Source organism: Onychostoma macrolepis, chromosome 15, assembly GCF_012432095.1.
Source record: "Onychostoma macrolepis isolate SWU-2019 chromosome 15, ASM1243209v1, whole genome shotgun sequence".
Classification (NCBI taxonomy): Eukaryota; Metazoa; Chordata; class Actinopteri; order Cypriniformes; family Cyprinidae; genus Onychostoma; species Onychostoma macrolepis.
The window spans coordinates 24,644,094-24,671,686 of record NC_081169.1 but is presented as its reverse complement, the minus strand read 5'-3'; the positions used below and the strand labels follow the sequence as shown (position 1 = coordinate 24,671,686).

At 35.5% G+C, this 27,593-nt stretch overlaps 3 protein-coding genes across 5 annotated transcripts; 1 reads left to right on the top strand and 2 right to left on the bottom strand.

Moving 5' to 3' along the window:
* Positions 1-2,479: 2,479 nt before the first annotated feature.
* lin37 (lin-37 DREAM MuvB core complex component) lies at positions 2,480-14,661 on the bottom strand. 2 transcript variants are annotated; one of them, XM_058745140.1, is made up of 10 exons: positions 14,472-14,661; positions 8,812-8,865; positions 8,659-8,725; positions 6,551-6,601; positions 6,386-6,415; positions 5,432-5,517; positions 4,951-5,108; positions 3,180-3,311; positions 2,861-2,934; positions 2,480-2,739 (listed from the first exon to the last, which is right to left on the bottom strand). In XM_058745140.1, exons 1-10 carry the CDS (start codon positions 14,638-14,640, stop codon positions 2,661-2,663), a joined length of 900 nt encoding a protein of 299 aa, XP_058601123.1. In that variant the 5' UTR covers positions 14,641-14,661; the 3' UTR covers positions 2,480-2,660. The 2 variants fall into 2 exon arrangements, with proteins under 2 accessions (XP_058601123.1, XP_058601124.1); XM_058745141.1 differs by lacking the exon at positions 14,472-14,661 and adding an exon at positions 10,824-10,939.
* Positions 11,025-22,508, top strand: proser3 (proline and serine rich 3). Of its 2 annotated transcripts, XM_058745139.1 has the most exons (14): positions 11,025-11,083; positions 11,338-11,432; positions 11,509-11,620; positions 12,002-12,294; positions 13,117-13,271; positions 13,405-13,511; positions 14,669-14,754; positions 15,567-15,700; positions 16,017-16,210; positions 18,288-18,760; positions 18,896-19,085; positions 21,386-21,560; positions 22,170-22,251; positions 22,370-22,508. In XM_058745139.1, the coding sequence occupies exons 2-14, from the start codon at positions 11,422-11,424 to the stop codon at positions 22,398-22,400; spliced, it is 2,043 nt and encodes a 680-aa protein (XP_058601122.1). In that variant the 5' UTR covers positions 11,025-11,083; positions 11,338-11,421; the 3' UTR covers positions 22,401-22,508. The 2 variants fall into 2 exon arrangements, with proteins under 2 accessions (XP_058601122.1, XP_058601121.1); XM_058745138.1 differs by lacking the exon at positions 11,025-11,083 and having other exon boundaries at positions 11,094-11,432.
* A 34-nt stretch (positions 22,509-22,542) lies between these two features.
* On the bottom strand, positions 22,543-24,409 carry hspb6 (heat shock protein, alpha-crystallin-related, b6). The gene is made up of 3 exons (XM_058745142.1): positions 24,053-24,409; positions 23,425-23,547; positions 22,543-23,269 (listed from the first exon to the last, which is right to left on the bottom strand). Exons 1-3 carry the CDS (start codon positions 24,209-24,211, stop codon positions 23,102-23,104), a joined length of 450 nt encoding a protein of 149 aa, XP_058601125.1. The 5' UTR covers positions 24,212-24,409; the 3' UTR covers positions 22,543-23,101.
* Between the last annotated feature and the right edge of the window lie 3,184 nt (positions 24,410-27,593).

The following is a 27,593-nucleotide window of genomic DNA, read 5'->3' as shown; positions in this document are numbered from 1 at the left end:
AAATCACATTAAAAAAGAAGGCGTGTGACGCTGTAATCCAAGCGATGACAGAAGTAGACGTAGTGGGATGACTTTCTTTTAGCCTAATTTTTACAATGTTTTTGTAATGTATTAATTATCACGGGCTGTAACAAAAAAACAAGTAGTCATATCCTAATACTGAGTAAATACATTTGGTTTGAATAGCCTGGTATGGCAAGACGTCTCAAAATGTAGGCCTATTTCTTTTTTAACATTTAAACTTAGACCACATTATTAGATTACCTTTTGACTACATGAATACACATAAATGACAGCTTAATGATTTTTTATCTTTTTTTATAACATTTGTAATAATATTATATAATATTTTCTTTTTTTAATATAATATAGCTATATTATAATTGAATATAATATTTTATATTTTTTACTATAATATTTATGTGCCATTTTGTTTTTTTTTATGTAATTTATTTGATAGTTATGTATACATTATTTTATTTTAGGAAGGAATGAATGAAGCATTTATATAGCGCTTTTATTGTGTATTGCTATACACCCAAAGCGCTTTACAATCATGTGGGGGGTCTCTCCTCAACCACCACCAATGTGCAGCATCCACTTGGATGATGCGACGGCAGCCACAGGACCACATTTTAAATGGAAGAAAAACCTGTTTTGACCTCAAAATAAAGCACTTTCCCTCTGTACATGGCTGTGGGGACGAGCAGTTTTGTGGTGCTTGGAATTCTTTATAATTAATTAAAAACAAATATTGCCACATTGATGGCTCAAGAAGGTGTAATTGTTCAAATAACACAGTTTCATTTTAAAATATATATATATAAAAATGTAACCAAGTGTTTTTCAAGTGTAATATTTCTGTAAAGGCTAGGGACAGAAAAATTGACATTTCCATAGAATGACCCCTATATATTTTAGGCTATAAATATATGGCTATGTTACAGCTCCCCTTTGAAGCTCTTGTGCTTTTCTCCTTTTCCATCTGTCCAATCCTATTCTGCTCACAGGTGATTGGAGACAAGTTTTGTTCCCACTTTTGTTGCAGTTTGCAAATTTTTGTAAAATACAAAAATTGTTTTGGCCTTGTTTTTGAAGCTGCGGTTGCTTATTTGTCTCGCGAGATTTGGCAACTGTGCTCTCACCGTTTACACTCGGATTGATGCACATAAGCAAACAGACACATATGCTTCCATAGTAACTTAACCGTCACGAAGATGTGGATGTTATCATTGGCGTTCTTTCTTTAAACGGGCCTTTACTTCAATTGAGCGGACTGATAGGCCTACATGGAAATTCTAACACACAGAGAGAGATCTACCAGCACACATACATACACACAGAGCACTTATCAGAACTTCAAGGCCGCCTTGCCTTCGTTACACACACTATGAAGTCATCATCTTAGAGAGTAGAAGTACAGCATAAAGCAGGATTCTTTAATATCTCATAAGCGCACATAAGGTTACACATTTCACTCTTGCCATAACTTGATTAATAGTCAAACAAGAAATAATATAATTAATATCAATATGAAGGATAGGGCAGCTCGGCATCCACTCCTTCATACATTTATGGTGGGGTTCCTCGTCCCCTTTGTAATCATTGCTGTAATCCTGACCTTTTTTGTACGCTGGCTTCCATTGCATGCCAGTTGTAAACAATGTTGTTTAAGAATAAGTGGTTTGAAAGTGTTTCATTAGTATTTTTAGTCAGTGCAGCAATAGCTGAATGCCTGATTATGATGAACAGCTGTCAAAACCCCATTCTTGATATGTTCATGTGTGAGGAATATAAGCAAAAGTCCCTGCTGCTGGTGCTGGATACAGCATTCACTTAAGATCAACTGACCTCCAGAGTCAAAAAGCAGACAAAAGACGCATCTTCTCCACACCTAACAGATGTCAGGACGAAACAAGACTTTAAGAAAATCTGACTCACAATTTGCCTTGCAATATACTGCTTATAATTCACCTCTTTGTTCATTTTGCCTGATCTTCATTCAAAATAAAAATGTTAAAAAGCTCGAACAGGATCCTTTGGTGTTAAAGTGTGGCTTGGAATTACATGCATTTAATAAATAGTCACTGCATTTAACCATAAATGTTTCTCACTGGATGTGCAGTTCCACAATGTGTTGTATCAGAGCCAACTGGTTACACATGCAAATATACTGAACAAAATTATAAACGCAACACCTTTGTTTTTGCCCCCATTTTTCATGAGCTGAACTCAAAGATCTAAGACTTTGTACACAAAGGCCTATTTCTCTCAAATATTGTTCACAAATCTGTCTAAATCTGTGTTAGTGAGCACTTCTCCTTTGCCGAGATACTCCATCCACCTCACAGGTGTGGCATATCAAGATGCTGATTAGACAGCATGATTATTGCACAGGTGTGCCTTAGGCTGGCCACAATAAATGGCCACTCTAAAATGTGCATTAATGCAGTTTTATTGAATTAACACATCAAATTCATTTTCAGTACTGTAAGATTTATTTGAAGTTCTCGTAACTTTGTATTTAAAGAGAAAAATAAAGACATTACAAAATCATTTAGTTCAACTCAATTCAAAATTTTGGTTTAATTATTTCACTCTCCTTGTAGGCTTCATGCCTGGACATCCTTTTCTTCAGATGCACTAGTGATGTATGTGATCTAACGTTCATACATTTCCTTAAGGATTTTTATGCTCTCGCTGTATCTCAGCTGGTTCTTACTGGAAGCCTCCTTCCACCTATAACATATATATATATATATATATAAAAAAAAAAGCTAAACAACATATACATGATTTCATTTGTAAATATCCCTCTCCCCCTGTAAATGTAGTAGAAATTATATAATGATGAGAATACTTCTGTCTAATTTTCTTCCAGCGTTTGATGTGATTGAAGATAAGAGGTGAGGTGCCTGCTGCAGCATCTACGGACTGAAAAACAAAAAGAACTTGCAAGAACTAATTGGATACATCCACATGAAGCACATAATTTAGCAACATTAGTATTGCAAACTTCATTTAAAAGATGACGAAATCAATTCAGTAAGCAATCAGGTTTACCTATCCATTCCTAACAACGATTGGTAGAGTTAAGCAGTTTGCTTAAATGCAGATCTTTAAAGAAAGATTAGTGCTTCCTGTAGACTGTATGTGGCACAACAGTTGCCACGGCTCACCTGGCTCTCTGTAGGTTTCTCTACAGGTGGAATTCTGAGATTGACAGGTTCACCAGCTGAACCTACTGGACAGGAAACAGGTGGAGGAAGTCTGTACACGTTCTGTACTTTGCCATTCAGCATGTCAGTCATCTGAAAGAATAAGAATCAAAGAGCAGTTTCCCCCAATTGTAAAGCTTGTTTTGGCATAAATTACTCATTATATATATATATATATATATATATATATATATTTTTTTTTAAACAAGAGAAGCCAAGGACATTTCTCAGTGGTGAAAGGAGCCCTCTAGGCAAATTCAAAGGAAAAAGATGAATTTATCTCTCCACTGGGTAACTGAATTCAGATGGGAAAATGTAGCCGGATGTAGCAGCATTATTAACAGCAACAACTGATTAACAGCTTTACTATTAAAGTTACTGGACAGTTATATAATATTTTATACTACAGTGCCAAGATATGAGTTTTTATTCATTCAAGGTCAAACTATGACTAGAGAAAAATGAGGTGAGCAAACCACACCTTAAATTAGTGTTTATAAATATATAAAAATAATTAATTTTTTGTTGTTTTAGTTAACTTTAATAACCATGGTCTATAGTGCAACAAGCACTGGAATAAACATTAAAATAAACAAACAAATTCTTGACATAACTATCTGTTTACATCAGGGGTCCCACATTTGACTTTTCAAGTCATTTGATCCAAATGAGAATTCATTTAAAATATTTTATAGATCATTATTAGTATTATTATATAATTTTTTTTAAATTATTAAATGACTATTCCAAGTTTGGAAAAAAACACATGTGAAATTCCCTGGTATTTCTAGGGCCGTGGGAACTCTGTGGGGTTACAAGGAAAGTTCATCCAACAACAAAAACAGTCCCACTTCCACAATATAGTTTAGACAACTGTAAACATATTAAACAAACAAAATTTTAGTGCACAATGTATATGCTCTAATAAAATTGAACAGTGGCCCTACTGATTTCCACTTTAAGTACATTGCTGGAAGCATATTTTATTTATTTTTATTTTATTATTAGTTCAGCAAATGGCAATGTAAGAGAGACTTTAGCTTGTATTTAACCTGGAACATCAACATTAGATTTCCAAGTGCAGTTATACAGACTGCAAAACAACTGTGTTATTCCGAGTAGTTCAATGATCTGAAGGGGATGAGTATTTCAAATCAGAAGCGTCATGCCCATTCAAAGTGAGGGGGCATGTGCTGCCTCAGATTTTTGAGCCAAGTGGAGTTTGAATGCAGCTTCCAAAAGACAAAAAATAGCCGATTAATATTTTCTATATTTAATACAATCACACCGGTGTGATTAGATCATTCAGTGAATCATATCATCAGCTGCTAAATTCAAATCTACATTTGCTGGCTGGCACTGAGCCAGATACAGACGCGTTTTTACAGCACTGCGCATTATAACCAATCACACACGATTCTGTAGAGCTTATGAATGCAAAGACCAATCAGAGGCGTTCAGATGAGTCATCATCGCTAAAATATCTATTATGCATAGTTAATAGATTACATTATTAGGTTACTTTGACCATCGCCCACTATAGATCAACATAATCTATAAAGGTGAGAATCAAGATATTTCATGATAGGCTATAGTTAATGCATTTGGGAATTTTTTTAATAAAAAGGAAAAAATAAAACATAAGTGCTGTTGTGGCTGCTGTGTGTCACATGAAAATAATGAGTGCATGACACCCATTTAAAATTATTGCAAAGCGAATGCTGGGTGTGACCTCGTCCTCCCCAGAGCTGTGAGGGGGGCTGGGTGCTGTTCTCTCTCGCATAGATGGGTTGTTTCTCATCCACGCCCGACAAATGGGATAGAGGGGTGTGGTGGTGCTGAACTGAGCCAAGTCCACACTGCGGTCAAATAACTTGATAATATAAGCATCTGATGGAAAGACAAGATGTGGAGCATGTAAGAAAACAGGATATGGGTCTTACGAGATCAAGACAAAAAAAAAAAAAAACTTTCACATAATTCTCTAAACCGTGGCTTGAAATAAAACTCCCTCAACCACCACCACACATGTTGACTGATATGAAAACCCAATGGTGTTTCTCAGAAATGATAAAACATTTTACTTATCTTTAATATACAAAATTGCCTATATACATGGGCAGAAATCAAATTCTGCACTTATTGTCATTAATTTCAAATTTACCTTATTTCAACCTACACATCATCACTATTTGCTCCTTCATTGGTCTTACTTTGTTTGTGCTGGTTGGTTTCTGCCAGACCATCATCCATCTCTTTACGCTTCTTCCTTCTGTGTTGTGGGAATCGTGAAGATGGTCTATGAAAGGCAAAAGGGGTCTCTTAAAGCAAACTCTACCAAACCATTTAGGAATGAATATTGGCTGTTCTGTTAATATTACCATTTTAAATATTTACAAAGCACACTTCAAATGTTGAAGAACCTTAAGAAGTGTACACACAGCTGGGTAGTAAGGCTAGTTGACATTGAATATCTATGATATATTTGCAATGGTTTTTCAGATTTGGAGAAATTTAGCATTACATCACTTGCTCACCAATGGATGCTCTGCAGTAAATGGGTGCCGTTAGAACACATCACAATAATTCACATGACTCCAGTCCAGTAATTAATGTCATGTGAAGTGAAAAGCTGTGCATTTATAATAAACAAATCCACCATTAAGACGTTTTAACTATAAAGCATCACTTCTGGCCAAAATATCCATTAATCCATTATAAATAAAGGATAATCCATCAGAATCCACCAGCATATTTGTTTAGTGTTGATTTGTGCATAGTTCCCACCTGATTCAGACTTTTCTCTGGAGAAAACAATATTATGTGTAGAGGACTTTTTGAAGTTAAAAAAAATTCTTAATGATAAATTTGTTTCTTACAAAAACGCAGCATTTCATGTCATGAGACGTTAATTAATAGGTTGGAGTCGTGTCTATTACTTGTGGTGCTTTTATCAGCTGTTTGGACTCCCACTCTAACGACAACAACTCACTCCATTGGATCCATTGGTAAGCAAATGATGCAATTCAATTTCTCCAAATTTGTTCTGATGAAGAAACAAACACGTCTATATCTTGGGTGGCCTGAGGGTGAGTAAATTTTCAGCAACTGTTTATTTGTGGGTAAACTACTACTTTAAAGTAAAGGTCAGAGAAAATTCTGCTTGCCTTTTCCCTGCAGAAGAAGGCGACAAATCCCTGTATAAAAGAAAGGAGTAAAACATTTCATATGACTGTTAAATAAATCTTTAACCATTTTACATCTTAAACACATTTTTGGTCAAGAGAAGAAAATGTTTATATCAGTCAAACAAAAACAATGTATGTGCATACTTGCTCAAAGAGTCTGCCACCATTTTCCCAGAATCCTCTTCATTCTGCTCTCTGCAGGAAAAGGAAGAAAGAGCACAAAGGATTATACAAATGGAATTTTCCCCTAACAACTGCTCTCTACTTTATAAAAGTTATGTATTGCCAGTATTCCTTTCCTGAATTGTTACAATTCCATATACTTTGAAAGGTTTCCAGGAAACAAATTAAAGCATTACTGTTGATGATCACTGATTTGATTTTCCTTTAAAAAAGGAACACATGAGAAACAAGAGAGTATTTCCACAAACATAATTACAGCAGTAAACAACCTCAGACCATCAGGTTGGCAATTATACAGACAGCTGAAATGTAAATGGATTCTAACAAGAAAGCTATTAATCAATGCTAAATATTTTTTCTGAGCTCAGTGGAAACCAAATCCCTGGGATGCCATAAATGGTCTTTATTTTCAGAGAATCCAGTTGTTAAGTTTTCTTAATAACTTCCTGTTGTCCTAAATATTTGGTTCTCCAATTCTGCGGAAAATCCAAAATACACCAGATTCCAAATAATTTAGGGATGCAGTGGAGATTGTGACATTACTGATGTTTTCTCAGGATACAGAACAGGAGTAAAATATGTTATTGATAGGGGATTCTTTGCTAAGTTAAAATATATTGGCTCAGATAGAAAATGTTAAAAATATAGTTTTATTAAAATAGATATTACAAGTTTTATATTTAAACTGTAAAGTCAATTCAGTTTTACTTCTGTAGTGCTTTTCACAATACAAAGCAGCATTACAAAAAATCATGATGTTAATTTTTATAATATCGCCATGTCTTATAGTCACATTTGGAAGAGTAGAGCTGGGCGATAATTAACATTTTGTGACAATATAAAAACAAGTGAGTGTACAGTATGTATGCGAGTAAAGTCATATAGGTTACAAGCGATAATATACGTTACATTTCGTGACAATATGTTGAAGCAGGGGTGTGCAATATATATCGTAATTGTTGTTTTAACGATATGTAATTTGACATGATCGAGTATTTTGCAAAAACCAAACAAAACACCTACGGACTGGAGTGCACGCTTACATTAATAATAATTTCATATAATTACCGTAATATCACAGGAAGAGTACCGCTTTGTCTTCAAAAATAAACATGATTACAAATGTGATTTGTATTTTATACAACAGTTCAAAATAAACACTATGTTAATATTAAGAGACTTATGTTTTAGACACCATTGCCTGTTTTTGCTCCATTTCGCCAACAAAAAAATAATTCCAAACAGCCACAGCACTGTTTTGTGTCTCTGAGCAACATGACGATGTTTCGTTCCTGAATGAATCAACTGTTTAAATGAATCGGTTCAGTCGCAATGACTCACTTATTAACAGTGACTTGCTACCACCTACTGGCAATTTTAATTTCACATTCAAAGTATCTTTTCATTTGAAAATAATTTCAAATATCAGTATTCAATGTTTTATGTTTAAAATATCAAAACATTATGCATTTGTAACTTTTAATTAATTAATTTAGTTGATACTGGTTTCATTTGTTTGGTAACAGCCTAAATGTCTTATTATTCTAATTGACTGATTAAATGTAACAATTTGACTCAAAAGATGCACACTTTTAGAAAAAAAATGGCTTTATTAAAGGTAAAATTGCCCATAAAAGTAAAAATCAATTTAAACTTATATGAAAAGACTATCACTGATGTGAACTGACCACACAGAATATGAAGGATATCAAAAACTGCAGCTGTCCACGGTAGTCAAATATCAGCACAATAACACACTTTGCAAGATATTGTCTGATTATCCTTATGGAAAAATCCCCAAAAATATCGAGAAATCATTTTTTTTCAATATCGCACACCCCTATGTTGAAGTGAATCGCTGTGTCACTAACATTGTATATCATGCATTCATTTTGTTCTGACAGACTGTTATTTTACATCTTGCAGCACTTTCACTTTTAGTGACAGACACATTTTTACAGTAAGATATTACATTGAGACACTCTTCTAAAGTGGACCCATCACTAATGAGCTTTAATTGCATAAGGTCAATTTGTAGCTTCGCTGCAAATCCACATTAATGCACTAACCTCTCACTGTCACTCCTCTCAACCAGACCTTGCAATACTGCATCAAGGCGGTTTCGAGCTCCAGCATCTGCAAAATAACTTTTTTTATTTAACCACACAAAACACTCCATATACAAAAATAGAAATGTAAAAAGCTTATATTTGCAACCTCACCTGTTTTCTCAGTCTTGATTTTACAGTGAAGCATTTTACCTCCTGTTTCGTTTCCTGTAATTTTATTCAGATGAGGATTTAGTGATGTGTTAATTATTATATGACTAATACAAAAGAAACAGGTTACACAAAATTAATGTAAAATTAAGTTAATTTGCTGAAGTTTTATATACTTTTGTCTTTATAAGGGAATATTATATATGGGGGTGTGTGTGTGTATACATACACTGCATTTACAATTCTAATTACTACTATATACATACACACTACTATTACTAGTGTGTGTGTGTGTGTTTACATACAGTGCAGTGCCTTGCAAAAGTATTCAAACCATTACTTTTATCAATCTACACTCCATTCACCATAATGAAAAGCAAAAACAGAACTGTCACAACTTTGTACATTTATAAAAAATAAAAAACACTGAAATGAGTACATTGCATAAGTATTCAAAACGCAGTACTTAGCTGAAGCACCTTTACAGCCTCAAGTATTTTTGGTTATGATGCGACAAGCTTTGCGCATCAGCATTTGGCAATTATCTGCCATTCTTCTCCTCACCTCTTCACGTCTCAAGCTCTGTCAGGTTGGATGGGGGCAGACACACATTTTCAGGTTTCTCCAGAAATATCTGATTGGGTTCAAGCCCAGGCTCTGGCTGGGCCACTCAAGGACATTCACAGAGTTGTCTATAAGCCACTCTTGCTGTGTTCTTAGGGTCATTGTCCTGTTGGACGGTGAACCCTCTGCCCAGTCTGAGGTTCTGAATTCTCTGGACTGAGTTTTCATTAAGGCTATCTATATATTTTGGTGCATTGAGCTTTTTCTTCTACTCTGAGGTGTCCCTCAGTTCCTGCTGCTGAAAAACTAAAAAAAAAGCTACCGGCACACTTTACTTTTGGGATGGTGCTCTGTAGGTGATGAGCAGTGCCTGTTTTCCTTCAAACATGATGCTTGGAACTGAGGTTCATCAGACCAGAGAATCTTGTTTTTCAGAGTCTGAGGGTCCTTTAGATGCTTTTTTTTTTTTGCTAATTCCAAGTGTGTTTCATGTGCCTTCACTGAGGAGAGGATTGAGTCTGGACACATCGGCATAAAGCATGAATCGGTGGAGTGTTGCAGTGATGTTTATCCTTCTGTAGGTTTCTCCTATCTCCACATATGATCATGGAGCTCAACTAGCGTGACCATCAGCTTCTTGGTAACCACTCTAACCAAGGCCTGGTTGTTCCAAATGTCTTCCATTATGGATAAAGGAGGATACATGCTTCTATGAACCTTCGATGCTGCAGAATTTTTTCTGAACTCTTCCCCAGATGTGTGGTTTGCAATCCTATCTCTGAGCTCTACAGGCAGTTTTTTTTTACCTCAGGGCTTGGTCTTTGCACTAATATGCATTTTCAGCTGTTAGACCTTTTTTAAGACGTGTGCCGCTCTAAACCATACCCATTCAATTAAATTTACCACAGGTTAGCTTCACTCAAAGTGTGGTAACATTTACAAGCAAAATGAATGCTCCTGAGTTCAATTTCAACTGTGCCAGAAAAGGGTATGAATACTTATGCAATGGAATCATTTAAGTTTTTTTATCTTTAATAAATTTGCAAAGATGTTAAAAACCTGTTATTTGCTTTGTCGTTATGGTGTTTGGAGTGTAACGTAGATTGATGTTTAAAACAAATTAACGTTAATTTAAAGCAGTTTAACATAAGGCTGCAACATAACAAATGGTGGAAAAAAACAAATGAAGGGGTTTGAATACTATATATATATTCGGTAAATCAGTACAAACGTTTGCAAAAAAGAAAGTACGGGGAGTATGAAAAACAAGTAAAAAAAAATGACATTATTATTTTGCTAATCAGCTACAATGATATAAACAGCTGACGTTAGCTATCTAGAAAACGGTATTTAAACTCTTCGCCGAATCCCTTAACCACACCATAATACTTTAAATAACATAATTTGGGAACGTAAAAACACTTATAAATACAAAACAACACGCTATTCACCTTCCAATCCTTAGCTGAGAGACTGACGACGAGCCGTTTCTGTCACAATACGACAATCCGACATTCCTCTTCCGCGCGCAATGAGATTCCTGGCTCGTCATTGGCTGCAGCAAATGAGAGCTCAGCGCTCTTATTGGTTCAAATTGCTGTCGATCACAAAATACGAAACCCTATTGGCTGGTCATCTGTCTTCGACAACAATGTAAACAACAGTTATCGGACTACATATCCCAAGATACAACAGTCACACAATTCGAAAAGTAAGCGGAAATCTTTTTTTTGAGAAACATCAAACTATGCAACATATTTGCAATGAGTTTATGGTTATATTCGGAGCTAGTCTGTTTTTGAGAGTTTAAATAGTGAATAACTTGTTAAATAGTGAGCTGAAAGACCGTTTAATCCCATAGTAACGTAATCACGTGACGGTTAAGCTAACGTTACACTCATGCAACACAGAAACACTCATTCGGAATGTAATATACTTTCGTTAAACTGTTGTGTCTTTATTTAGACATTCATGGATTCTACAGTATGACGAAACTCCACGAAACACGTTCTTTGTTTTTATTAAGCAGAACAGGTTTGCACGAACGCTATGAGATCAAGGTGGGTTGGATGTCAAATCCTGTCGGATTAAACTTGTTTACATTACATTTTGTTTACACTTTGTCACTTTTCTTAGCGGCGCAGCTGTTTTCACAAGACAGAATCCATTTCCTCCGGATCCCCCTTTGTCCAGGAGCCACTACAGTCCGTCTAGATCCAGAAAAATCCCAAAGCAACAAAAAAGACTGGTGAGAGAACTGACTTTGCATTCACTTTATGTGCCTGTGTATTTTGTGACACTTTCCTGGTTTGCATTGGATAAATGCAAACCAGGAAACACACACACAATTTTTACATTTTGATATAAACAAATAGATTTTTAGAGAAGTAAAAAAACTGCAATATTATTACTGCTTGAAACTTTCGCCATTGCATAGTGCATTTTATCCACTACAATATGCACTATTTAATAAGTAGTAAACTAGTTTCTAGTCTAGTTCTTATCGGAACTGCATGATTGGTATCTCAATGCAATGATAACTTGCAACTGCAAGTGCTGAGATGAGAAAAACAAAGTTTTAACTTGCAAAAACTCATGGTGATGTTGTTTTTTGGATTGCACATTGCAGGCCTTGAGTCCTGTCCGGTTTACTGAGCCACCCAGTCCTTCAGATCCTCCTACTCGGGCGCCACCTTTGAGGACGGAGGACCAGGTCTTCCATGAAAGATCACATAGTGTCCTGCTCTGTCCTCCTTCTACTGATTGCCAGCTGAGCTACTCAGAGTCTTGGCCTTCTACTGAACTGAGTTGCTCTACAGACAACGTTAACACTTCTGCCTGCTCTGAAGCTCAGATGCAAGCCATGAGAAACATGGTTGCACCAACAATAACTGAGGCAAAGGAACCCTCAGTTCTTGCAAAGTAAGGGAAATCATTGTGCTCTAATGGCAATATCATTTTTGATTATAAATAAACCTTTGATACAAACCAAAAGAATGTTTTAAAGTTGGAAAACAAGGCATATCTGAACTACTCGTCCCATGATAGCAATGGTATGATGTTCAACTATTGACTATATTTAGAGATTTAAATTACATTTCGGGTTAGTCAGATTTATGAAAGAAGTTATTACTTTTATTTAGCAAGGACGGACGCATTCAATTGACTGAAAGTGATGGTAAAGCTTAAATGTTACAAGATGTTTCTATTTCAAACAAATGCTGTTCTTTTGAACTGTCTGTTTGCATCAGTTTGCAACATTGATTAAAAATATGAAATGTCTCCTAAGCAGCAAATCAGCATATTACAATTATTTCTGAAGGATCTTGTGACACTTAAGACTAGTAATGATGCTATAAATTCAGCTTCACATTACAGGAATAAATTACATATTGAAATTTCAAATAGAAAACAATTATTTTAAATTCTAATAATATTTCATAATATTACTGTTTTAAATGTATTTTAAATAAGTCTTGGTCATGGTAGGTCTGTTGTAAAAACATTTTTACATCTGGAAGTGGACCTTGTTGTCTAAACTAGAGTAATTTCACTCACCATTTGCTAAGCAGTGAACCATTCATTTAAAATATAAACAGTATCTTCCTTTCATTTTAAAGGAAGTAAATGGTGACGTGACACATGCATATCCGGGGTGTTTAATGCAAGCGTTATGTTTACCTTGAAAGGGTATGTTGTTGCTTGTTAATTTTATGACATCCTTTTGCAATTAAATCCTTCAAGGTACATTGAACGCTTCCGTTTTGGAAAGCCACAGAGTCGGGAAGAAAGAAGCCTTCAGGCAACTGATGCAGAAGATGACCAGCCGTTTTGGTGGATGTCCACATCCCCTCTATCCAGTTCAACACCAACACACCCATCAGAGAAATATATCAGAGGTGTGCTTTCAAGAATACATCTGTTATTAATAATACGTTTTCGGTGGGTTGATCATGTAAATTATTTCAGTGCACAAATCGCACTCTTCCTTTGTACTTAGAGTCTTACTTATTATGCACATCCTGTTTATAGCACCACTTGACCTCATGAACGATGGCACCCAGAGCCCAATCTCAAAGCCACTGCATCAGGAAACCACGCTGTCTCCAGCTAGACACATGCTTGACCTTACTATGCTGGTGAGTTTTGCATAAAATTGGAACAACTGATTTGTCTAAAAGAGCTGAAGGCATTTTGACCATATGTTAAAGAGGATAGCAAATGTTGTACAGTTTGTTATACTGCTGTAGACCTTTTATATGTTGCAGATGCAGCTAAATTTTGTTCATGAAATAAAAAAGAAGACATAGTGTGCAGTATTTTCACATGTTGCCAGATGCTGTAATGTAGCATCGTGGATCACTGTCTCCATCTAGTGGTGATTGCTGTAAAATCTTCCTCCATGAGGTTCTTTATTTAGAGCAGGAGTATATATACACACACTACCTTTCTAAAAGTTTGAGGTCAGTAAGGTTTTTTTTTTTCTTTTTCTTTAGCACTAAATCAACATATTAGAATAATCTCTGAAGAACAATGTGACACTGATGTAATAGCTGCTGAAAACTCAGCATTGCATCACAGGAATAAATTACATTATAAAAATATAGTAAAGCTGTTTTTGTAAACTGTAACAATATTTCACAATATAGCAGTTTTCACTGTATTTTTTATTGAATAAAAGCAGTATTGGTGGGCATAAGCGACTTCTTTCAAAAACATAAAAAAAAAATCTTAGATCAACCCCAAACATTTGTATATTACTTAACAAATGGATAAATGCACTAGATGTCTAATAATATGTTGCACAGATCAGCAGGGTCAATATTGTAATGCTTTGCTTAACTTTCTGTCTTCCATGTTAATGGGAACGGCTCTAGAATGCCTCATCATTAAAGAAATAGTTGACTGAAAAATGATGAGGGTGAATAAATGATGACAAAGTTTTCATTTTTGGGTGAACTATCCCTTTAAAGGAAGAAGAACTCACTCAAATATAATCAGATCACTGTTAGAAAGTGGTGTCTGTTGAGCATCAAATGTTATGTATTTATACATTTCCCACAACAGAGAGTTGTTATGCAACCCTTGGCTCAGATTACCTGTTTTGAATTGCAGGATGCCACTCGTGGTTCTCTCCTCAGGATGATTTAATGTGCCTGATGGAAAATATCTCAGTCTGTCCTTAAACGTCAGTGCCCGGTCATAAAGCGCTGCATGTATAGTGACCGTTATTGCTAGTGACAGTATTATTGTTGTTGATAATCTCATGGATGTCCACCACAAATGTCCTTTCTAGACATTATCTGAATCATCCCACTGTGCTCAAGAAGAACCAGAGATACTGCAGCTACAGGAGCGAGCCAGCCGTTTACTGCAGAGGAGGTGAGACATGCTATACTCTCACTCACTCAAGGCGGGGGGGGAATGTCATTTCACAATGACAAATGACCACCAACATAGTCAGCTTCCTGTCTGAATGTCAGGACTGAATGTTCAAGTGTGAAAGTCTATATGGGAGTTTCACAATCAAACAAAATGTATTTCTTTTATTCAGCAGGGACCTTAAATTGATCAAAAGTGACAGAAAATACATTTACAATGTTTAAAAAACATTTCTATTTCAAATAAATGCTGTTCTTTTTAACTTTTTTTATAATTTTCCACAAAAATATTGAGCAACACAACTGATTTCAACATTAATAATAATAAATGTTTAATATTTAATGTACAGCAAATCGGCATATTAGAATGATTTCTGAAGGATCATATGACACTGAAGACTAGAGTAATGTTCCTGAAAATTCACAGGAATAAGTGTCATTTCAAAATACAGTAAAACACTTATTTTAAATTGTAGTAATATTTTACAATATTACTGTATTTTTCATCAAATAAATGCAACTTTGGCAACTATTATATTATATATTATCATGTTCTCAAACTTACACAAATTGACTTTTGTGTACATATTAACCAAAAATATTTTTATAGGTTGCTTTATGAAAAAGTTAATAAATAATTAATCTTAGAAGGAATTTAAGTCACTTTATAACAGGGTTAAAATCCTGATTGTTTAATAAATGTGTTGATACATTTTCTTTAACTTCATGGTTTGTGATTGCATTATGACTGCATATTCCATTTTGGGATTTCATTAGGTTTGAACAGTTTAGGTGATTTTTATGTGTTTTCAGTGAGCATTCGCTCAGCAGTGGCTCCGTTCCTATCAGCTCTGAGGGTCTGGGCTGCTCTGATTTCTCCTCCCCCGTAAGCACTGATGAGCCGGTCCGAAGACCACTTGTGTCCACCTTAATGCACTCAGCCAACAGTAAGTAACAGCTGTAACACAGAAATGAGTGGACACATTTAGTGTACATCATCTTGTAACCTGCCACACACAAACACACAATTTATCTCTTCCTGAAGATCTTTTCAATTTCAAAAACACCCCCTTATCAGATTAAAACACACCCACACCTCTAACCACAAATGCAGTGAAAAGCAGAAATGGTTGTGTAAACACTCTCAGTTAACTAAAAACAAACAGAAACGGTTATAAATGTCATTTTGGTGTGCTAGGTATTTATATTAGTGCAATAAAAGTGCATTAGAGCATTTTGTTTGTTTGTTTCTGTCTCTTTAAGTGAGAGAGCCCAGTCTGAGCGAGGGAACGTCTTTTCCTCCTCCTGCGGTTGGTTCAGAGAGGTCAGGTGTCCGCCGTGAAGATGACATCCTGTTTCAGTGGCGACTAAGGAGGAAGATGGAACAGGCCAGACAATGGTGTCAGGAGGCCCCTTCCCACAATTCTGTTCTCCATATACCTCTATCACCAAACCAGGTGAACTAACAGCACAGTGCATATCAGGATATTTCTTTTTGATTAATTTGTGCCCAAAAGCTAAATGTTTCAGAATATATAATGTAATATAATATAATCAAAAGTTTGTGATCGCTAAGATTTTTAAAAATGTTTTTGAAATAATTTTTCAAGGTTGCATGTACAGTGCCTTCCAAAAGTATTGGAACAGTAAAGACAAAATTGCTCTGTTGGCTGTGGAGTCAAGACATTTACAAATATGATTAAAAGATGAATATGAGACAAAACTACAGAATGTCGCATTTTATTATTGGGTGATTCAACACATAGATGTTTCACCAGCTAAGAAGTTCAGCACTTTTAGAGTTTTATCCCTCTCTCTGATGTGAGCATAAGTATTGGAACAGTTGCCTCACAGGTCTTTCTAAGTGATCAGCTGTGTCCTGTTGCATTAATTCTTCAGATATTAAAAGCAGGGAATTTGTCGTATCAGTTATATCCATTACTTCTGTATTCTGAATCTTGCATTCGATGATGACACACACAAACCAGGATGAAGATGAGGGAGCTGACTTTGAGAGAAAAGCAAGCAATTTGGATGCTAAAAGAAAAGAGGAAGTCAATTAGAGCTATAGCAAAAACAAAGGGCATGGAGAAATCAAGAGTTTGGAAACCACCAGCGACACCAGCAACCAACAACTACCTGATCGGCTGAGAAAACAACAGTAGTTGATGACAGACAAATCATAAAAGCTGTGAAAATGAACCTTAAAAGACGTGTCTGTAAAATCACTAACAACTTCCAGAAAGCTGGGGTGATGCTCTGACAATCTACTGTCCTCAGGAGACTTTGACACAGAATTACAGATGCTACACAGCCAGATACAAACCTCTGACCAGCACCAAAAATAGAAAGGCAAAAAAGCACAAAGGTGAGCCGGAAGAGTTTTGTAACTGTGTTTATGGACCGATGAGACAAAGATGAACCTTTATCTAAGTGATGGGAAAGCAAAAATGTGGAGAAAAACAGGGAACTGCAAATGATCCCAAGCATACAGCCTCATCTGTAAAGCATGATGGAGGTGGTGTCACGGCATGGGCATGCATGGCTGCCTCTGGAACAGGCCCTCTCAACTTTACTGATGACTTAATGTATGATGACAGTAGCAGAATGAATTTGGAAGAGTACAAAACCATCTTGCCTACCAATATTCAAGAAAATGCCACCAGATTCATTGGGAAGTGCTTCATATTGCATCAGGACAATGACCCAAAACACCCTGCCAGTTCAGTCAAGGGATTTATAAGGGCAAAGAAATGGAAAGTCTTAGATTGCCCAAGTCAATCTCCAGATTTAAATCCGATTGAACATGAATTTCACCAGCTGAAGAGGAAAGGCAGAAACTCCCCAAAACAAGCAACAATTAGAATGTAATTTATTCCTGTGATGGCAAAGCTGAATTTTCAGCATCATTACTCCAGTCTTCAGTGCCACATAATCCTTCAGAAATCATTCTAATATGCTGATTTTCTGCTCAAGAAACATTTCTTATTATTAACAGTGTTGAAAACAGTTGTGATGTTAAATATTTTGCAGAAACTGTGGTACATTTTTAAGGATTAATTAAAATTAGCAGTAACAGAACAGTAGGCCTATTTATTTTGTGAGATTATAAATGTCCTTTCTGTCACTTTTGACCAGTTTTGTGTGTCCTTGCTAAATAAAAGTATTAATTTCTTTAATAAAACCTTACTGATCTCAGACATTTAAACCTATAATACAATAAATTCTAGTGATTCATACTGAAAATATTTTAAGCATTTTTAAGTCATATCCATCAGATGACTGAACGAACATCAACAATAAAACATGGAAATTGTTTTAATTGTTGATTATTTATAACGCTGTCATAAATGCATGCTTATAAAGTCAGTTGTGTATTGTGTAATTTACATTTAACATTGTTTTTTTTCTCCTGAACGAGACACATTAGAACTTGTGACCCACCAGTTTTAGATTTGCACATTTACTTTATGCAAAGAATCTTGTATGCTAACATTTCTAATCAATACATTCTTCTTCATTGTTTCCTGTCAGACAACACACTGCAGGACGTTAAACAGCACGTCTCATCAGAGATCAAACCTCTCATTCACACCAGTCACCCTCGCTAGCCTCGATGCTCCAGTCCCTGAGTCTGCTCTCCCAGTTTCAAGCCCCAGCGTCTCCAGACACCAGCCCGATGAGCAACCAGACCCCGATATCCAACCCAAACCCCTTCCCCAGCAGAGACTATCCTGCAGGAAAGCTGTCACAAAGAGTCTGGAAACCCCTTCTGCCCAACCACAACATCACAAGCCAATCAGAGCACAAGTCAGCAACCTAGAGACCACAGCAGATCACCGCAGAGCGCAGATGTCCTCTTCTCCATCTCCGCAGACTTCTGATAGCACAGAGGAGCGGTGGCTGGCCCCTCACCATAAGAGAGACACAACAGTCAAAGAAAAGACTGAAAACGAGAGGCACGAGAAGAAGATTGCACCTTCAAGTCGAAAGAAAAAATCTGAAAGGTCAATTGTTTTGCATAATTGTCCAAATCAGACTGTGACTAAACCAGGCAAAACATGACAGATGTTTAATGACAAGTAATTGTGATAATGTTTGATATTAAACATTTGCACATTCTTTACTTCGTGTCCGTGTAGACATGGTGGTGAGCGAGCCAGCAGTGCAGTGAGGGTCAGGCATGCTATGGGTCATGAAGGGGTCAGTCGCAAACCGGAGGAGCCGAGTGGAAAAAGCAGATGGCAGGAAGAGGGTCAAAGTTCGGCACGAGGAGGACAGTCTGGAAATCGAGCACCACCACCTTCACCTATACATAATGCTCTGGGACAGGTTCGTGAGTTTGTTTTATGATGCACTATACAGTGGGGCAAAAACGTATTTAGTCAGCCACCAATTGTGCAAGTTCTCCCACTTAAAAAGATGAGAGAGGCCTGTAATTTTCATCATAGGTATACCTCAACTATGAGAGACAAAATGAGAAAAAAAAATCCAGAAAATCACATTGTAGGATTTTTAAAGAATTAATTGGTAAATTCCTCGGTAAAATAAGTATTTGGTCACCTACAAACAAGCAAGATTTCTGGCTCTCACAGACCTGTAACTTCTTCTTTAAGAGGCTCCTCTGTCCTCCACTCGTTACCTGTATTAATGGCATCTGTTTGAACTTGTTATCAGTATAAAAGACACCTGTCCACAACCTCCAACTCCAAACTCCACCATGGCCAAGACCAAAGAGCTGTCAAAGGACACCAGAAACAAAATTGTAGACCTGCACCAGGCTGGGAAGACTGAATCTGCAATAGGTAAGCAGCTTGGTGTGAAGAAATCAACTGTGGGAGCAATTATTAGAAAATGGAAGACATACAAGACCACTGATAATCTCCCTCAATCTGGGGCTCCACGCAAGATCTCACCCCGTGGGGTCAAAATGATCACAAGAACTGTGAGCAAAAATCCCAGAACCACACGGGGGGACCTAGTGAATGACCTGCAGAGAGCTGGGACCAAAGTAACAAAGGCCTCAAATCCTGCAGTGCCAGACGTGTCCCCCTGCTTAAGCCAGTACATGTCCGGCCCGTCTGAAGTTTGCTAGAGAGCATTTGGATGATCCAGAAGAGGATTGGGAGAATGTCATATGGTCAGATAAAACCAAAAAACTCAACTTGTCGTGTTTGGAGGAGAAAGAATGCTGAGTTGCATCCAAAGAACACCATACCTACTGTGAAGCATGGGGGTGGAAACTTCATGCTTTGGGGCTGTTTTTCTGCAAAGGGACCAGGACGACAGATCCGTATAAACGAAAGAATGAATGGGGCCATGTATCGTGAGATTTTGAGTGAAAACCTCCTTCCATCAGCAAGGGCATTGAAGATGAAACGTGGCTGGGTCTTTCAGCATGACAATGATCCCAAACACACTGCCCGGGCAACAAAGGAGTGGCTTCGTAAGAAGCATTTCAAGGTCCTGGAGTGGCCTAGCCAGTCTCCAGATCTCAACCCCATCGAAAATCTTTGGAGGGAGTTGAAAGTATTTTGGCCCTAACATTATGGGCCAAAATACCAGCAACAGTGTGTGAAAACCTTGTGAAGACTTACAGAAAACGTTTGACCTCTGTCATTGCCAACAAAGGGTATATAACAAAGTATTGAGATGAAATTTTGTTATTGACCAAATACTTATTTTCCACCATAATTTGCAAATAAATTCTTTAAAAATCCTACAATGTGATTTTCTGGATTTTTTTTTTTCCTCATTTTGTCTCTCATAGTTGAAGTATACCTATGATGAAAATTACAGGCCTCTCTCATCTTTTTAAGTGGGAGAACTTGCACAATTGGTGGCTGACTAAATACTTTTTTGCCCCACTGTAAGTGTCTGAAGCTGTTGAACCCCAACTTATTCGTTTAATTAAATTATTAATCATTTAAAATGGCACCTATATTATTATCTTATATTATGTTATATTGCTTTAAGAAATTAATGCTTTTATTCAGCAATGATGCATTAAATTGATCAAAAGTGACAGAAAAGGCTTCTACATTCTAACATTTTGGTAGCACTTTAGAATAGGGAACACTTATTAACTATTAACTATGACTTTTCCCTCAATACATTCCTAATTTTCTGCTTATTAATAGTTAGTAAGGTAGTTGTTAAGTTTAGGTATTGGGTAGGATTAGGGATGTAGAATAAGGCATTAATATGTGCTTAATTACTACTAATAAATGGCTAATATTCTAGTAATATGGATGCTAATAAGTAACTAGTTAAGAGACCCTAAAATAAAGTGTTACCAACATTTTTTTTTTTTTTAAATTACAAATAAATGTTCTAAAATTACAAATAAATTACAAACAAACTGTTCTTTTAAACTTCCCATTCATTAAAACATTCTGAAAAAAATATATCATGGTAAATATTAAGCAACACAAGTGTTTTCAAGTGTTTTTGATGTTTGCATCACAGGAATAAATTACATTTTAAAATATATTCAAATAAAAACAGGAATTTTAAAATGAAATATTTCACGATATTCTTGTTTTTACTGTATTGATCAAACAATCCATTATTTATTTTTTTACTTGTGAATCAAAACGGAAGAAAGTAAACGCTGTCTTTGATACTGACAGGTTGTCTCTGAGGTGCTTTTTGCTGGGACAGACTCTCCAAGCCAGTGCGAGACTCCAAGTTCTTCAGATTCCCCAGTATATACACCACCTCCACCCCCACAATCCCCTGTTGCCTCTTGTTCCGGTGTACATCAACCCTTGGAGGTCATAGGTCAACTCATGCAGGATGCAGAAGGTAGGAAGACCCTTTAAACTAGCTGTAAAACTGTATGACGACGTGTGTTTAACAGGTCACGCAAGGGTCGAGTGTTTTAGCCTGAACCTGTTATAAATAGCAGGATTGACCCTTCAGAGTGTGCTTAGAACAACAGAATGCATGTTTACCATTAATGTAGATGGAACTTATACAAATTATATATAGTGTGTGTATATATATATATATCAAATGGTTTGTTTTATTCTAAATGTTTTATTATTATTATTATTATTATAAAGCAATCTTTTTTAAAGAATAGACTACTGTTAAAAAGTTTGAGTTTGGTTTGGCATGTTTTAATGTTTTTAAAATTAGTCTCTTGTGCTTACCAAGGCTGCATTTGTTTGGTCAAAAATACAGTAAAAACAGTATTATTGTGAAATATTATTAAAATGTTAATAATAATTTGTTTCTGTGATATCAAAGCTGATTTCCTGATTTTTGATGAATAGAACGTTCAAAAGAACAATTATTTGTAATAAATAAAGGTAAAAATGTAAAAAATCTTTACTTCTAAATATATATATTAGGCAACAAGTTTTTACTTATTTGTCTCCCCTTATCCTGAAATCACAATCTTGCATACAGACTCAGATGGGCAGGAGTTTGAAGACGATCCTTTGTTGCAAGTCCTCAGACAGCAGAGGAAATGGGTGAAGGAACAACTTTGGTGAGAATATCTATAGTTTATCTGTTAACATGTATATTTCACACAAATCTGCACTAGTGAATTACTCTATGCAAGTTAGACATTTTGCTTGATCAGTGTTTCATTTTTCATTTTCCAGTGAGGTTGATCAGATGCTCCAGCAGCTCTGATGCACCTGTTTAATACATCAATGATGCAATATGTTTCACGTTATCATGTTTATTTTTCCTACTATTTATTTATGTCGTTTTATGTTGTGGATTCAAACATGTATGAATGTATTTCTAAATAAAGACCTTTGCAACAAACAAGGGAGGTGCATTATATTTATTTATATTCAAACTGTACATCACACAAATATTATAACTAAATAAACACTTACATAATTATTTTATTTTTAAAAAATATGTACAATCTCAACATAGCCGATCAAGATGAACTGAACAGTCTGTGCAATTTAGTGAATAAGCAAGTCATCTCTGAATGGTTCCCATACTAAATTCAGTGTGACTGTGGGTTTGTGTGTTTGGATGTGGAGAGACCTTGTTAACTTGAGGACAAATTTGTCACTCTTACAGGCTGTGTGCTAAACCGACAGCAAGTGTGAAGAAAATGTGATACAATCTTCTTGTTGGCTTGAAATCAAGTATGTTTGGAATTGGCATTCGAGTTGAGCAGTCCACCACCACACGGGGGAGTGAGAGGAAGCGAGTCTGTTTTGGTCTTTACCATTGCGTTAGGTGAGAAACCCAGAAGATGTGAGCTTTAAGTGCTTTGCATTAACACGTTAAGAACTAAAACAGTGAAGAAGAGCCCCAAAAAAAAAGAATTCAAACATGAGTGTGTGGGAAACTGCGTGTGTGTGTGCACATCATGGTCCGGTGTGATTTAACATTCTGGAATTGTCTCCTTGTGTCAGAGGTGCTGAGATTACTAGCATGCCTTCCGGTGACATGGCTGATTCCAGTGCCATGATGTCCACTCCGTTCGGGATCCGGTATCGCCGGTTAAACTGACGTGTCACCAGTCCTGAACCATCCTAGGATTGAATGAACACATAAATCATGCTCTTAAACGTCAGGTCTCGGATGTCCAGTACAAAGTGTTTTATAGCAGGTTTAACATCTGATAATCCTAATGCACGTTGATACAGAAGTCAGAGTTAGAAAAGAAAAAAGCCACTGGCTATCTTACCTTTTTTTGTTCATGTTTTCCCTCGACCACAACATAATCTCCAACCACTTTTACCAGCAGCTCCTCGGGACTGAAGTGTTTCACATCAACCTGCACAGTGAATCCCTTCTGATCACAGGTCACCTGTAGAGAAAGTGAATTTAATTCATTGTCAGAACACAATCCATTTCTAACTCTACTACAGAGAATATTAAAGATTGAATTATTTATTTTATAGTATATGTTTTTTACATTTTTTTCTGGATCTAAAATAACGTTTTTTATTTATTAAATATTTTATAGATTTTTTTTTTGTTGCTTTATATTTTCATTATTACCACTTGTTCTTGTGCACTTGCTACTATACAATTATTTATATCATGTAATTACATTTTAAATATTTAAATAGTTAATTTATTATTAAGTAGGCTACTTTTGTTTGTAAATTTGTTATTTTGAAAAATTCACTGTAGAAGTTGAAATATTATGAGAACTAATAGACTTTTCGTAATTAAATTTAATAAAATAATAACAATGCTAATTTTTTATTTAATTTTTTATAATTAATATATACAGTATATAGGCTACATTGTTTTATACAGTGACAAGTTACCACAGAGAATGTTTTATTATAACACTTATTACTCACCTGTGCTGCTCCGGTGTGCTCAGAAACTGGGATTAGAAGTTCAGTCGGGGTCCACGAATAAGGTCCAATTTTCCCGTTCCACCGGGGGAATAATGGTGGGAGAACCCTTTCCCATGGGATACCGCTCACCGGAAGAGAAGGAGGCAAGTCGAAGTCCATTCTTCTGGGATGAATGTGAAAAAATAACCACCAAATAGGCTAATACTGCTTCAGAAAATTCAGAGTGTATGACTAACTAGTTGGTTATTATGTTGAAGTCTATCCTGTTACGCAACAGAAAGCAGGAAAATTGTTGCTCTCCAGGTTAGTAGGGGGTTTAAATAGCTTGAGGAAAACACCGCCCCTTTACATGAGATCTTCTAAACAAATGCCATAAATAAGTGGATTGGTGGTGCTGTCAGAGATCTGAGATAGTTAATCATGGAGCACGATGCCAAAAGTGTTATTAAAGCTGCATTTGTTGTTATGGAATGCCAGTGACAGGAGTGGGATTTAACCCCTCCTTTTATTCCCATGATGAAAGCATCCCCTTATGTAATAATTCAATGGGGAACACGATGGTCCCAATTCAAATGGTCCCTATCCATGTCACCACCTTGGCTGTTTTATATTAAGCAAAGAGTGACATTCGGAAACCGAATGTGCTACTATTCAATGTCAAAGGGTCGTTATGTGTAATATGGAGTGGTGTCCGGCTATAAATAAATATTGGAAAGTGCAAACCGCTCTAGTCATATTTATCCACATGACACAGCACGTGTGGACATTAAAAGCAAATTACGTAGCCTATTCTTTTTCTTTTGCCAGATTAGGATATATATATATATATATATATATATATATATATATATATGTGTGTGTATATATATATATATATATATGTGTGTGTATATATATATATGTGTGTGTATATATATATATATATATATATATATATATATATATATATATATATATATATATATATATATATATATATATATATATATATATATATATATATATATACACACACACATATACACATACACACACATATATATATATACATATACATACATACATATATATATATATATATATATATATATATATTAGTGCTGTCAAACGATTAATCGCATCCAAAATAAGTTTTTGTTTACATAATATAGATGTGTTTACTGTGTTTATTTATTATGTATATTTTACTCATATTTTGAAAATATTTACATGTATATACATTTATATTATTATATTTTATATTATATAAAAATATATTTAATATATAAACATAACATATTTTTCTTAAATACATATGTGTTTGTATTTATATATACATAATAAATATACACAGTACACACTCATATATTATGTAAACAAACTTTTATTTTGTATGCGATAAATCGCGATTAATCGCTTGACAGCACTAATATATATGTGTGTGTGTGTGTGAGTGCCATCAAACGATTAATCGCAGACAAAATAAAAGTTTGTTTACAAATTATATGTGTGTGCTGTGTATATTTATTATATACAGTAGGCTATATATAAACACACATATACAGTATATATTTTGAAAATAGTTTCATGTATATAATCACATGCATATAATTTATATTATATAAAAATATATTTAATATATAAACAAAACATATTTTTACTAAATATATACATGCATGCGTGTGAATTGTAAAATATGAAACAAAAGCTTTTATTTTGGATGCAATTAATCGCGTGAGGTGGGTACCTCATGGGGAACCTGCTCACTCGCGTTCCTCTACAAGTTTCTGTATCAGATGGTACAGCAATAAAAGATAAATATTGATTGTCATATCGTTCACTTTATTGAACATTTTATTTGGCAAATGCTTAAAATGTCGCGATTAATCATTTGACACCACTAATATTTTTTAAAATGATGTTTGTCTGATAATGGCGCCAAGACAATTTGGTCATGCTGCGACAAATTCTTGACAGAAATTTCTTTAAAAGATGTAGAAAATCAAATAACAAAATTTTTTTTTTTTTTTTAATTAAAAAATGTGTGTGAGGTTTTCACACAAAAATTATATAGTTCCTGGCATATAGGCCTATCCCTTGTGATAACTGGTTCATCTTTGGTTTATTATCTACTGCTTGTTCCAGAGAAGTCATTTTTTCGCATATGCACCTGTACAAGCTACATGGTAGGGTTTTTATTGAAATTAAACATGCAATTATAGTGTATTTAATATTACCTTTATTAATTTAACATGAGGCTCATGCCTGTTTCAGAGCCTGAAATTGTAGTATTTTGCAATTTTGAGCAGGCACACCCGCTGCCAGTCACTGGCATTTTCTGTCTTAGTGTTAATGAGAAATGTGGTTGGCAGGCATTAAGAAATGCATGATGCCATATCACTATTGGACTGTTTATCAAGTAACATGTTTAATGCTATTGCATAATTTGAAACCAAGACCATAAACACATCTAATTAAAAAGTCCTGAGCTAACGATGGAAATAGATTTGGGCCTGATATAGTATAGGAGATGTCTTCCAGTAAGAAGGTGGCAAAATCTACACATTTTGACAAGTCTGTTCGAAGGTTTTAAATCAGGGAAATGTCCTGTCAAAGGAATGATGGGATTCATAATGACGTTTTTATATCACACCAAACACATTGTCCTACTGCTGACCTCCAACAACAGAATAATTCACAACTCATGTCTAAAGACATCTACTATAGCTTACAGCTCAGAAAATACAGGTACCCTCTGGCCTTTGGATTTAAATCATGACCAAAGTATTGGCAGAACTGCAAGTCATTGGGGCTGAGGATATCATGTCCTTCTGCTGTTGCCATCCGCTGGTGACAGAAGCAGAACTTTCTGCCCGTGGACTGCTATAGGCGACTAAAAACAGCACCCATGAAGATCCATGAGGAGCTTAGCGTGCGCTCAAAAGTTGGATCGAATTTCATAATAGGCGCCTGTAAGGGTTTACACATGAGACAGAGGCTTCATGCGTCGATATTACAGAGTCTGGTATGCAGCAGGTTTAAAATGATTGCAAGCTGTTGATTAGTAAGCAACAGAACAAGGGAACTCGTCAATCATGTGGATTTTTCTAGAACCCTGTTGACGTTCTATGCTTTTGTTTTCCATTCACAACAAGCTCTAAAAATGGCAAATGGTTGCATGACAAATGGACATGGATTACACTCTAAGTTTAGAAAATATACATCTGTATAAAGGAAAATGTATATTTTAGGTTTTTTCTTTTCGCACAGATTTCTTAGTGTGATGTACGTTTTTTTAAGTACAAACATTCATGTATGTGATGGAGAGACCTTATTTGCCTTCCATCACTGCTTTACTGTGTTCGTGTTGGTTTTGCTTTTTGCATTTTAGTGTGTGCATTGCAAGTGTTGATTTATCCATCCTCTTTTTAATTCACATTATTATTTGTATTTATTTAGACTCTTGTTTCTAAATCTTGTGTATAAATCTTAGGAAGTCAAGAGTCTATTTTACAGAAAATGGTATGTTCCAATTTGTGAGCACGGGTAAAAGGTGTATTTA